Raw genomic sequence first — 13,065 nt, forward strand, 5'->3', positions numbered from 1 at the left:
TTACCTTGTACTCATGTTTTTAGTTCCCCTCCCCCTCCCAAGAGGAGTTGGGGGTACATCTTGGAACTTTTTTCTGTTTTCGTCTGCTACCTTTGCTTCTCCTTGCTCTTCTATCCTTCCTCCACTTTCATGATCCCAAAGCTCTTTGTCGCTTTCTCTCTTCAGAATACACTCTCTCCTGAGTTATCTGACTTTTCTCACTCACTGAACCAAAACAGTGGATGCCTCTAATCTTGCTCTCCTCTTCTAGAAAGTTTTTTTATCAAGTGTGTGCTTTTCAATGTCCACATACTTATGAATTTTTCTGCTTGCTTTTTGTTAATTTCTAGCTTTATTCCATTAAGGTCAAAAAAGATATTTACATGATTTCAGTAATTTTAAATTTGCTGAGCCTTTTGTGACTCAGCATATACTCTAACCTGGAGAATGCTCCATGTGCAGTTAAAAAAATGCTTTTTGTTGTCCTTGTTCCAGGTCTTTGTAGGTCACTGCTATTGCATAAAAGTCACAGTAGGATTGGAAGTGGGAAGTCCTGGGTTCCTTCCCTCTGGGCCATTAAAATTGGGAAATGTTAGTTCTCTGTTAGCTATGTCTGCCAAATTTCACTTATGTGTGACAAAGTTGTTATGCTGTGTTTTCTGAGCTAACAGTATTTGGCTTATTATTCACAAAGTGAAAAGTTATTTGCTAATTGCCAAAAGAGCCTATGCAGTTGGAAACTCACAGGTCAAACTATAGAACAATGTCTTGGTCCTCCTTAATCTTATACTTCAGTAGTTTGAAGACTTGTTTAAAATCTCCATGATTCAAAAATAAATTTCATGTAAAGGTAAATGTTTCCATGACTCTTAGTCTATTACCCATTAAAATTATAATCCTGTGAGTCTTTAATTCTGGCTATCCCTCAATCCCTCATTCACTATGTCTCCAGCTCAGGGACCAAGAGGAAGAGATGCCTCACCCCCCAACCCCAACTCTACATTTTGCATCTCTGAGCTCAGTCATTTGGGGCCATGGAATAGTCCCTGCTATACAGACATTGAGCTATGGGGATGTTGAGAACAGTTATGGAGTCCTGCTCCACAAAATCAATCTTATTCAGTGCTCACCAACCCTTAGGCAGGAAATGAACAACCACAGAGGCACCAAGCATGATCGCATATATGAAATAGCTTATAAGAAAGTGATGTTGCTAGCCCTAACAAGGCTCAAAAATGAGTCATCTCTTCAGCATCATACAACAAATGATGCATAAAGTTGGGATCTAATCCTAATCTCAATCATGCTCTTAACCATCCATGTAGGGCAAAATCTGTCAGTCCATAATGGGACACCTAGGCAGGGGAAAGGAATTTTCCTAGGTTCACCACTAGCCCACCCTAGAAGCCTATCCCAAGAAATGACCTATTCAATAGTCACTTTATGTGAATTCAGACACTGAGCTCTCATTCCATGTTCCAAGGAAATCAACAAAGCCAAACACACCTCATCATGCTCAACCCAAGTACTTCTACCATTTTGATTCTCCCTCTCCTCCCTGAAGAACTCACGGGAGCTGTCTGAACACTTAGGGCTCTTGCTGGTGCATCAAAAATCAAATTTTCCAACATTCTGTCTTTCCTATTAAAGAAAAAAGGATAACAAAGGCCCAATCCCAGAGTTAGCCAAGGCTCAGGCTGGTAATTGTCATTAGGTGTATTGACACCTGCCAGAATTATTCTGATATACCTCCCCACCTCTTCCCCTCCAATATCAGCAAACAACTTCCCTATCTTCACTTTGCTCTCTGTCCTTTATCTCTCCCCATAGGACTCTGAGTCGAGAAGTCAAAAATAATTTGAGAAATATGTCACTACTAGAAATACCAACATGGTTCTCCTTAACTTGTCCAAAATTAGGGGCCCTGAGGGAGGGTTCAACCCTATATGGCCCAATCATCAAAACCTACCCAGTGTCCACCTTCCCACATGAGTTGATGCCAACCTTAAGAGTCCAATCTCAAGTGGCAAATCTCATACTCTATCTAATTCTCACATCAAAAGATACTGGATCAAAATCAGAGTTTCTATGGAACCACTCTTTTGCACTCTTGAGGCAACATCAATGACTACATGGGCCCACTGTCAGAACCTTTTTAGCAACAAAGATGAATCTAGTAATATTTTGGTATAAGTTCAATGCCAACTTCCTTCCCATTCTAGGGCATACCCAGGGCAATCTCAATACCAGCTTCTTTCCCTGGGTCTACCTGACACTGATATCAGAACCTGCCAGTTAATCCCTGGGCCCACTGATGATGCCAATCCCAGCACCCACATGCTGCTAAATGTGGTCCTCATGTTGCCTCCAGAGTAAACTAGACCAGGCAATAAAAAGAGAAGTGGCAAGGGGTCAAATACCAGCTCCCTCACTTACTACCTCACTGACCCCAGTGGGGATAAGGATGAAGCACCTCCATCACTACAAATATCAGAAACATCATGCTTACAAAGACTTAACCTTCCTGGAGAGCAACAAGCTCACCAAAGTAACTGTCCTTATTATTTGGAAAGAAATTTAATTAGGGGAGGGAAGAAAGTCTGCTCATCCCTTTCATGCTCCCATCCTCAGCATCCCAGGGGCCACCTCTGTTCACCACTATAGAATTTACTCAACTGTCTCCTGTTAGACTTCTTTCTTCTGGCTAATAATGGACCCTGAAACAGCAGGAATCATCTCTTAAGGGAATATAACATACCCTGAACTGTGCCCTTCACTTCCCAAATAGTCCCTTTCCACTATTGGAGAAAAAAAACCAAATGGGAAAACTAAAGATGCAGAGTTGGACACACAGGAGTTCAAGGATTTTGGCCTATGAGCCTCTGACATATATGCTGTCACCGTGTTTTCTACCCTTTGTATGTATACACAAAATGGGAAATGTTCATAACAATAACCACCATAATAAGAGATTCCAAGGGATTTGAGTAGAATCCAGTGGGACTCTATAAATTAGACATTGGGACAGTTGGGATTTCCCACTATGTTGACTGTTGTGATTACTACTTCCCATGATCTGGCCAGTCCCTCTGCCAACTGGGACCTGGTGTGCAAGTTCCCCTAAAATGTGACTCTGATCTCTCTCCCAGCCATGCATAGGCAATGGAGGGTCTTGATTCATTGATGCCCACCCTGGCCTCATTTTGAGGCTCTCTTGAGGACTCTGGCATCAAGAGATAGCACATGCACCTTTTCCTAGCCTTGGACCACCCTGCTTCTCTGTTCCATAAATATCCCTAGACCTCTCCTCCCAGAGGTGGATTTGAGAGTTAGGTCTGCCCCTCCATGTTTAGCAACCCTGTGAGTTAACTCTTACTCCTGAAAAACTCTTTGGCTCATTGTTGTGTGGTGGGCAATTTCAGAAACAGGAGATGGAAATGCTAATAGCCCCGTTTTGATCAGTACGTATTGCATATATGTACTGAAAAATCACACTGTAGGGGTCTGGGAAGAAGCTTGGATAAGAGTGCTTGCCTCGTGTGTGCAGGACTAACAGTATGTCTTTCCTCACCAAAAGATTCCCAAATCCAGCCATATGCTCTGTCTCATTCAAGTGTAATCCAGATATTTGGATTCTTTCCCAAAACTCTTAAATCCACATCTTCATGAGATCCCAAACTAGGAATTCAGATACTCTCCTATGCAAATATGCTAATTTCTTCATTTCTAGAGATTATCTACTGCCCCTACCTGAGTACACAGTTCTGGGGTACTTTCTCCTGTCATGCCACAAATTCATCCCAGAGGACACTGAATGTTAATTAGCCCACGAGTCCCCGTCTAGCCCGCCCTTGCTGCCTGTTTTGCAACCAAAGCTGGATAAAAAGTGAAAGTTATAGTTGGGAGGAGGAATCAGACAGTTACATCATTTGGATCAAAGGTCATCTTTCTAGCCTAGAGAGTATAAAGGCAAACCATCTCAGCCATCACCATCATCCTGTCACTCTCACTGCCACCATGCTGGCCTCAGGGCTGCTTCTTGTGGCAGTGCTGACCTGCCTGAGTGTCATGGTGTTGAAGTCTGTCTGGCAGCAGAAGAAGCTCCAAGGGAAGCTGCCTCCTGGACCAATTCCACTGCCCTTCATCGGGAACTACCTGCAGCTGAGCACAGAGCATATATACAACTCCATCAGGAAGGTTGTCACTGGGCTGGGAGATGGGTAAAATGTGGCAGGCATGGAAGGCTGCCTACATTGCTTCTTTGTGACACACAACTGGGTATGTAAGATAGGGGGATTTTGAAAGTTTAGAAGCCAGGTCCTAGGCATGCAAAATCAGAGCTTGGGATGTTCAGCCTCTTGACTACTACATCCAGGGAGAAACACATTCCATCATTTCTGGGCACTGAGCCAGTATAGGAAGTAATTCCTCTTACTGCTCTTTCCACTCCATCAGATGAGCAAGCGCTATGGACCTGTGTTCACCATCCACCTGGGACATCGGCCAGTCGTAGTGCTGTGTGGACATGATGCAATAAAGGAAGCTCTGGTGGACCAGGCTGAGGAATTCAGTGGGCGAGGCAAGCAGGCCACGTTTGACTGGCTCTTCAAAGGCTATGGTGAGAAGGATACCATGTGGGAAATGTGGCCAAGAAGATGTGGTGGCTTCAGACACCACAGCCTTCCGCCTGACTCATCTGCCCATTCAAGGGTTGCAGAGTCCTTTTCTGGTCTTCTCTCCATGTCCCTGTTCAGTGTTCCCTCTCTGTATGTCCATCTCTCACCTGTCTTAGAATTTCTGTGCCAAATTCCCTCTCTCTCTCTCTCTCTCTCTCTCTCTCTCTCTCTCTGTGTGTGTGTGTGTGTGTGTGTGTGTCTCCTCATCTCTCCCTCCCTTCTCTTTCTCCCTCCCTTTCTCTCTCTTTTCTCTCCCTCTCTGTGTCCTTCTCTCTCCCTCCCTCCCTCTTCTTTCTTCCTCCCTCGCTTTCTCTCCCTCTCTCTCTTCTTTCTCTTCTCTTTCTCCCCCCTGACTCTCTTTCTTCTCTCTCCCTCTCTCTGTCCTTCTCTGTCTCTCTACCTCTCTCTCCCTATCTCTCCCACACACACCACCATCTTCCTGTTCTCTGTCACTATATTCCTCGTCTTTCTCTGATCTCTCTGTTCTTACAGCCGATTGGAATGCCTATTTAGAATCCTCCTCGTATAACTTTATCTGATCTTTTGTCCTGTGTCATCTTCAGCATCTGTGTTTCCCCATGATTCTTTTTCTCTACTCCCTCCTTTTCTTCTTCCTCTGTGAAAATGTCACACAATATCTTCTTCAATGTTCCCATGCCTCCATCTCTTGGTAACAGACTGTCATTCTTTCCAGACCCTCTCTGTCTATTTTTCTCTTTCCTCCAGATTGGTCCAGAATACATCAAAATTTTTATATCCACCTTGAGGTCTATACATCTCAATTCCCTTCCCTGCACCCCTCTCACTCCAACCCTCCTTCCCTCCATTTGATTTCTCCATGTCTCTTTGTTTATTTGTCCTGTCTTGCTTCTCTACCTCTCTTCTCCTGCTTGGCTTCTTCCTACTCCTCTCTTCTTCATTATGCATGTCTCTGACATCAAATCTGAATTAGAATCTCTCCCAAGTTCTCCTGCTCTCTGGTTCTCCACACTGGCTCTTCACCAAGCTTTTCACTGCTCCCTCCCTCTCCATGCAAAGCCCTACTTCTCTGGAGCCTCTCAGGGGTGGTTTGTTGCCCATCCCTGCTGCTCTCCAAGCTCTCCCTGCCCCTATGCTCACTGCAGGTGTGGTGTTCAGCAACGGAGAGCGTGCCAAGCAACTCAGACGCTTTGCCATCACCACGCTGCGGGACTTCGGCATGGGCAAGCGTGGCATAGAGGAGTGTATCAAGGAGGAGGCCAGCTTCCTCGTCCAAGCTTTGAGGGACACACATGGTGAGTAGGGGATACCGGAATACACGGGAAGGAGAATTAGAAAAATCACATGGGGAGGACCTGCATGTTGTAGCACAGCAGGGATCTGGTCTGGTAGTTCAGCACATCACTGCAGAGTCCTCCTCAAATGTTCAGACTGGCAGCGCACAGTCCAGTTGATCCTCTCTTCCTCAATCCCCTTCTCCTTCTTACCTGGTCCCACCTCACAGGCACCTGCATAGACCCCACCTTCTTCATGAGCCGAACAGTCTCCAATGTCATTAGCTCCATTGTCTTTGGGGACCGCTTCGACTATGAGGACAAAGAGTTCCTGCCGCTGTTGGATATGATACGGCAAAGCTTCCAGTTCATAGCTACCGCCACTGGGCAGGTAACCTTTTTAGGCGAGGGCTTCCCAACACTTTAGGCAAAGGTGTGGACTGCAACCTGGTATGGCCAACGGTGCCCAAAACTAACCATCCTCCTCCAAACATAGTCCCCTCAAAACCACCTGAACAGGGTCATCAGAACCCAGGACAGGTGCCCAATATGCAGTCTCCATAGCACCTGATTATATCAGCACACAGCACCCAGAACACAGCACACAGGCAAGACTCATGCCCTCCACTCAGCTCTACCACCTGGGTAGGTATTTTCATCCCAATTTACCCTAGTCTCTAACAGATGCTGTCTACTTAACCCTTCTGAATATCTTAAGCTCTGGACAAGTGACCACCTGAGTCCCCTCTTAAACACCTGAACAGCTGGTACTACAAAATCCAGCCTACCTCAACCATCTGACACCCCCCCCGTCTCAAACCATCCCACTGAAATATCTAGACAAGTACCCACCACTCCTACTTAATGAGTGAACACCTGCACAGGAATTCTGACAAATAAAAATCTGGGCTGATTGTCCTTGAGCACCCAAACAGTGTCCTACAACAAACCTTACAGTGAGTGGTAACACTATGCAGTCCACTTGAATACCCAAACCTCTGAGCCCATATCTCCCTGACTTTAACACCTGAAACCCAACAATGCTTAATTCCTGAACATGTATACATCACTCCACAATCCAAATCCCATAAGTGTGTGGATAGTTGTGTCCAACCCAACCCAAACATTCTGAAAGCCTAAACACCTAGATAAGTTATCTCTCCATAACAGCCCACTTGAGTAGCTTAATACCCAGATGTTTTCCTACCCAACCTCACTTGAATATGTAAACAACTCGATTTGTGCTTCTATTCATCCTCACCCAAAAACTCTGGAAACTGCATGCATTTCCCAGTCCATCTCACCTGAATTTTTGGACAATAGCCCTCACACATAACATGCATGAAAACATAAATATATCTTCCCTTCCAGCAACAATTAAATACCTAAAAACCTGGACAGGTGCCTTGAAGCCTTTTCCCTGATACAGGTCCCACACACCTTTGGGTTCTGAACATCTTTCCATCTTCTCTCCCCACTCCCAGCTCTATGAGATGTTCTATTCAGTGATGGATCACCTGCGAGGATCTCAGCAATAGGCCTTTAAGGACCTAGAGGGGCTGGAGAAATTCGTAACTAAGAAGGTGGAGCAGAACCAACACACCCTGGATCCCAATTCCCCGCGGGACTTCATTGACTCCTTTCTCATCCGCATGCAGGAGGTGCACCCAGCAGCCATGATGGGAAGGTCTAAATCCAGGCAGTGGCAAATCAGTCAGGATGAGGGGGCAAGAACAGAGGCCATTCATATTAGCTTCCCTCAAAATAGTCCTCATAATCTCAATCACAATTAACATCACTGCTCCATTTTGAATCTTTATTTGCAAGGAGGACATGAGCAAGCAAACCATGGTAACAACCAACTCTCCAGCACTACTATGTGCTGGGCATTATTTTATTTATTTTTCTATTTTGGCTGTACTTGAATGTGAAGTCAGGTCTTCATACTTGCTTGGCAGGTACTCTACCACTTGAGCCACACACCAAGCCATTTTTGTTCTACTTATTTCTTGAATATAGTCTTGTAGATTTGCCTGGGTCCAGCCTCAGACCATGAACCTAACATATCTAAAATCACAGGTGTGAACCACCATGTCTGGCATATTTGTTGACACCAGGTCTCACTAACTTTTTTCTGGGCTTTCCTCATTCCCCAATCCTCCTGATCTCCACCTCTGGAGTGGCTGAGTTTACAGGCATGAGCCACCCCTCCCAGCCTACCAGGGATTATTTTAAGTATTTGATGGTATTCACCTATGTAGCACTGTTGTGATCTCAATTTTACAAATGAGGAATGTGCAAACCAAGAGCATAAGCTTCTTGCCTGATGAAACACTGGGGTTCAAACCTGATCTATCTGGTTCTGGCCACCATGTTATCCAACCTTGACTACTCTGGTTATGGGATACACCTGGCTATCCAGTGTGACAATGGAGGATCATCCTCACTTTCATGTTCCATATGTGAGAAACAAGAAGGGGATTTATGGAGTCCTAAGTTGAAAGAATCAAGGGAAGGAAGTCTTTCATAGAAAGCTTTAATTTGGAGAAGGAGTAGAGTGCTGTCACTTAAAATTCAGTGTCTGCATCACAGAAAGTCTGTTTCTAACTTTCTGGCCACTCTGACTCCACCTTTCTTCCTCACAGTCTCTATCTCTTTTGATATTTTCCTACCATTTCAAAAGTGACACTTAAGTTGATAACTAAAGGACAGATAGTCAGCCATGCAAATAATCTGAGAAAAGCATTCAGGGCAATACCAGCAATCTGAGTAAAGCCCTGAGAACTGGAGAGAGCCTGGCAGATCTAGGATCCCTCTTCCCAACTTAGGTCTGGCCACTAAAGGAAGTGGGTCCGAGGTAATACCCCAGAAGGTTCCCCAAGAGAGTGATAAATGGACTCAGCCTGAAGGCCTCTCTCCCTGCAGGAGAAGAACAACCCCAACACAGAGTTCTGTATGAAGAACCTGGTGATGACCACTCTGAACCTCTTCATTGCGGGTACAGAGACCATCAGCACGACCATGCACTATGGATTCCTGCTGCTCATGAAGTACCCAGAGGTGCAAGGTAAGGCTGGAGGGGACAGAAAATTAAGAGGCCCAATTCCAAAGTATTGTGAGTCTGATGCATTAACCCCACCTCTTCCAGGACTCTGGAATCTCAAACAAGCCTTGCTATTCAGAGACAAGGGATATTCAGCTGATAGGCACCAGCTGAGCAGCTGTTAAAATATTGGTGAGGCCCAAAATGATTAGCAAATTACTCTTGTAAAACACAGAGGTCCCACTGCCCAGACCCCAGGCCATCCACTAACACTCCTCCCTTGCATCTCCTGTATGATTCTGGCAACACTAGGTCAACCAGATCCTGTTCCAACAATGCCTACAGCCAATGTCTGCTGCGAATGGGCTATGTGCCTGTCAAACATGGTTCCATGTCTTGCATCCACTGTACATTTTTGGACTATCATCCTAAAAATGTTGTTCTTCTTCCCCCAGCCAGGATCCATTAAGAGATTGACCAGGTGATTGGCAGGAACCAGCAGCCCAAGCTTGAGGATCGCACCAAGATGCCCTACACTGAGGCTGTGATCCATGAGATCCACAGATTTGGAGACATAATCCCCATGAGCTTGGCTCGCAGGGTCACCAAGGACACCAAGTTTCAGGGCTTCCTCCTCCCCAAGGTACTTCCCTGCCTAGCCTACGGGGACCTGAAACACACTCACTGGGACCTCAGCACCCTATCTCCATTACAAGCTTTCCAGCCACTTTCCTTCTTCAACCAGACTTTGTCCTTCCCACTCAGAGTCTCTGAAAATCTCCAGATTTTCTGCTTCAGAGGAATGGGCACTATGTCTTGTCTAAACGGACATAAAATGCACTTCCCCTAGAAGTTTCTTCTTTAGGACAAGAAACTCATCTCCCCTAAGCATCATGCCTAGCCGGACATAAACCTCAAGGATCCAAACTTTCTCATCTCAAGAAATATGAGCCTCCCAGTACTCCCAACCTCCAGTCTTGAGAGTCATGAGCAGCACTGCCCCAGAAGTCATATATCCTCTGTCCCTCTAACCTCTTGTCTAAGGAAACACAAACTTCCACATTTCCAAAACTTCCTTCTCAGAGATATTAACCTCATAGCCTCCCCCAAAGTTCCTCCCTCAGTGGATCCCCATGCCTACCATTTCTCTTCATGGAGGACTCCTTAATCCCCAAATCTATCAACTCTGTCCTTTCAGAACACTCATCCCTCAACCTTCTTTAACAAATCTCTTTTCCTCCTCTTTCCCAGGGAACTGATGTGTATCCAATGCTGGGCTCTGTGTTAAAAGACCCCAAATTCTTCTCCAACCCCCAAGTTTTCAACCCTCAGCATTTCCTGGATGCCAATGGGAAGTTTAAGAAGAGTGAAGCTTTTGTGCCCTTTTCCCTGGGTAAGTGACCACTGTTTGCTGCCAGGTCAGTGCTCACATCAACAGGGACTTCTCATCCCAGCTGCCATCTGTGAGTGCAATCTAGCAGTATTCTCAAGCTTGGAAATTCCTCTTCTATCTGTCTTCCAACCAACCAGGTACAACCCTAGTAAGTACCAAGCACCAAGTTTCTGTATCCAAGCCAAAAGATGAGAGATGAAGAAAACCAAGACTCACTGAGAGCTTTCAAGGACATACAACTAATTATCAGACTCTCAAGACAAAAGATGTTAGCATAGCAGCCATATTTAAAATGTAGTTGGGAGGAAGGACATCTAGTCTTCCCATTGCTCTAGCCTGGCCTGGATCACCCCATTTCATGTACAAGGGAATCTGAGGCTCACAGAGGATTAGAGCCTTCCCTGAAGGTCTCTCAGGCCACAATACTGCAGCCCCTTCTCCCTTGGAGAATTCAGCTAGAGGCTCAGTAATCAAGGGAGGCAGCATTGAGAGTTGGCTTCACCTCATTCCCTCCCTCATCTCCTTTTCAGGAAAGCGGTACTGTTTTGGAGAAAACCTGGATAGAATGGAGCTCTTCATCTTCCTCACCAGCATAATGCAGAACTTCTGCTTCAAGTCCCCGCAGGCACCCCAGGACATCGATGTGTCCCCCAAACATGTGGGCTTTGCCACAATCCCACAAGACTACACCATGAGCTTCCTGCCCCGCTGAGCCAGGGATGAACAAGGCATGGTGAGGGGAACAGAGAGGGTGAGGAACAAGGCAAAGAGAAAGGGAAAAAATTAGGGAGGGGGTGGGGGCAGGGGGGAGAAATGAACCAAGCCTTGTATGCACATATGAATAATAAAAGAAAAATGAAAAAAATACTGGCTTTTATTTTTTCTATTTCCCTTTTACAAATTTTTCTATTAGTAGCTTATTTTACCTCCTTTTTTATTATAGTTTTTCTACCCTTCTCTATTCCTGATTATAGCACCCTTCTCCACAATAATTGAGCTATATTCCTGAACACTACGGCTTTGTTTACCTTAAGCCCACACACTTCACACTCCTTCTCCCCACCTTTCTTCTTCCTTAATTCTTCCCTCACCCCCCTTATTTTTACTACCTAATTTCAACTGCTACACAAATAACTCTTTTGCTAACCTCCTAATGTGCCATATAAAAATATTAGTCCCTTTCACATATAACATGATTGGTGGAACAGATGAGGGTTTTTTACCTAGTGTACATTTGGTTTGGTTTTGAATTGGTGAATTTGTTATCACTGGGTTATACCCCCAGGCCAGGGGTGAGAAATGACACAGTCAGCTCTGCCACTACACAGTCTTGCAAGAACATAAAGAATAATTCAACTGAGAGATTTCAGGTGATTAAAACCTACAATCAATAACTTGACTTAAGATGAGCAAATCTCAATTCATACACATAAATAATATGATAAAAGCAAAGCAACATGACACCTTAGAAGCCAGTTGGTGTGAACATAAACTAGTGCAAACACCATGGAAATAAGTATGGAGGCTCCTCAAAAAACTAAAAATAGTAGACTTACCTTATGAAACTGCCATACTGTTCTTAGGCATATATCTGAAGAAGTCTAAATCAATATACAAGAGAGAGACCTGCATACCCATGTTTATTGCAGCTCTCTTCACAATGGCCAAACTGTGGAAACAACCAAGGTGCCCAACAACCAATGAATGCATAAAGAAAATCTGATATGCAGATGATCGATAGATGAGATATCATAGATCATAGAATATTATTCATCCATAGATAAAAATGAAATTATGTCATTTTTAGGAAAATGGATGAAACTAAAGATCATACTGAATCAGATAAACCAAGATCAACAGACCAAATATCACATTTTCTTGCTCATTTGTGGCCTCTAAACCTAATGTTTCATTTTCCATTATCTGCAGCTTGTAACGTGGGAAGCCCATGTAGGCTGCTTCTTCCTCACTGAAGTGGGCATAAAAATAACCATAGAATCACATCCTGTATTTTCACAAGAATGCTACTCAACAATTCACAGTCAGAATCAAATCACATCTACCCAGGGACATTTCTCTTTGAGAAGTTTCTAGAAACCTCAGTTCAGGAAATCTTGAATTGTGGAGTAACAAAACTGTCAGATCCAGAACTGCTAAGTCTAAAATTCAGATCTTGAAATCTCAGATTCCTGGAACCTTAGACTCAAAATCACTGGATAACTGGTCCTGGAACTCTTGGCCTTCATGATGGTTATCAGAGGTTGCCTTGCACATATTATTAGGAATTGAATTCCAAGCACCTTCAGGGTGGCAAACTTCAGTCCTCCAAGCTCAATACTCTTTCTGAGAAAGAGACAAGAGAGGTAAGGGTTTGGAGCTAGCTCCATCTAGCAATGAGACACAGGGGAAGGGGGAGTAGTTAGTGAGTCTTTGCTTTGTAAGGAGAAAAAGAGAACAAGAATCAATTTTCAAAGTGCTCAAAATTACACCTAAAACAGAAAGCAGGAGTTCATCAATACATTACTGGGGTGCTGAGAGAAGTCACATTCTAGCCACCAGTACACACTTCACAACATCCAAACAGGACATTCTCAGCTCTGGAGCTCTGGAAAGACTCAAACCCTCCAAGCTGGGTCCTTGAAGAAACACAGCATCCCTGAATTTGGGTCCAGGCTTTCCTGCTAACTTCTTAGGTCTTCCTGAGTCTGTCTCTGTCATCAA

General features: G+C 44.5%; 1 protein-coding gene across 1 annotated transcript; it reads left to right on the forward strand.

The window, feature by feature from the left end:
• The first annotated feature begins 3,988 nt into the window (after positions 1-3,988).
• LOC109680843 (cytochrome P450 2A13-like) lies at positions 3,989-11,127 on the forward strand. Its single transcript, XM_074057694.1, is given in 9 exon segments — positions 3,989-4,176; positions 4,435-4,597; positions 5,780-5,929; positions 6,139-6,299; positions 7,393-7,569; positions 8,834-8,975; positions 9,407-9,594; positions 10,203-10,344; positions 10,875-11,127. Coding segments are annotated over 9 exon segments (1,485 nt in total). The 5' UTR covers positions 3,989-3,996; the 3' UTR covers positions 11,057-11,127.
• Positions 11,128-13,065: the final 1,938 nt, after the last annotated feature.

This window comes from Castor canadensis, chromosome 16 (genome assembly GCF_047511655.1).
Source record: "Castor canadensis chromosome 16, mCasCan1.hap1v2, whole genome shotgun sequence".
Taxonomy (NCBI): domain Eukaryota; kingdom Metazoa; phylum Chordata; class Mammalia; order Rodentia; family Castoridae; genus Castor; species Castor canadensis.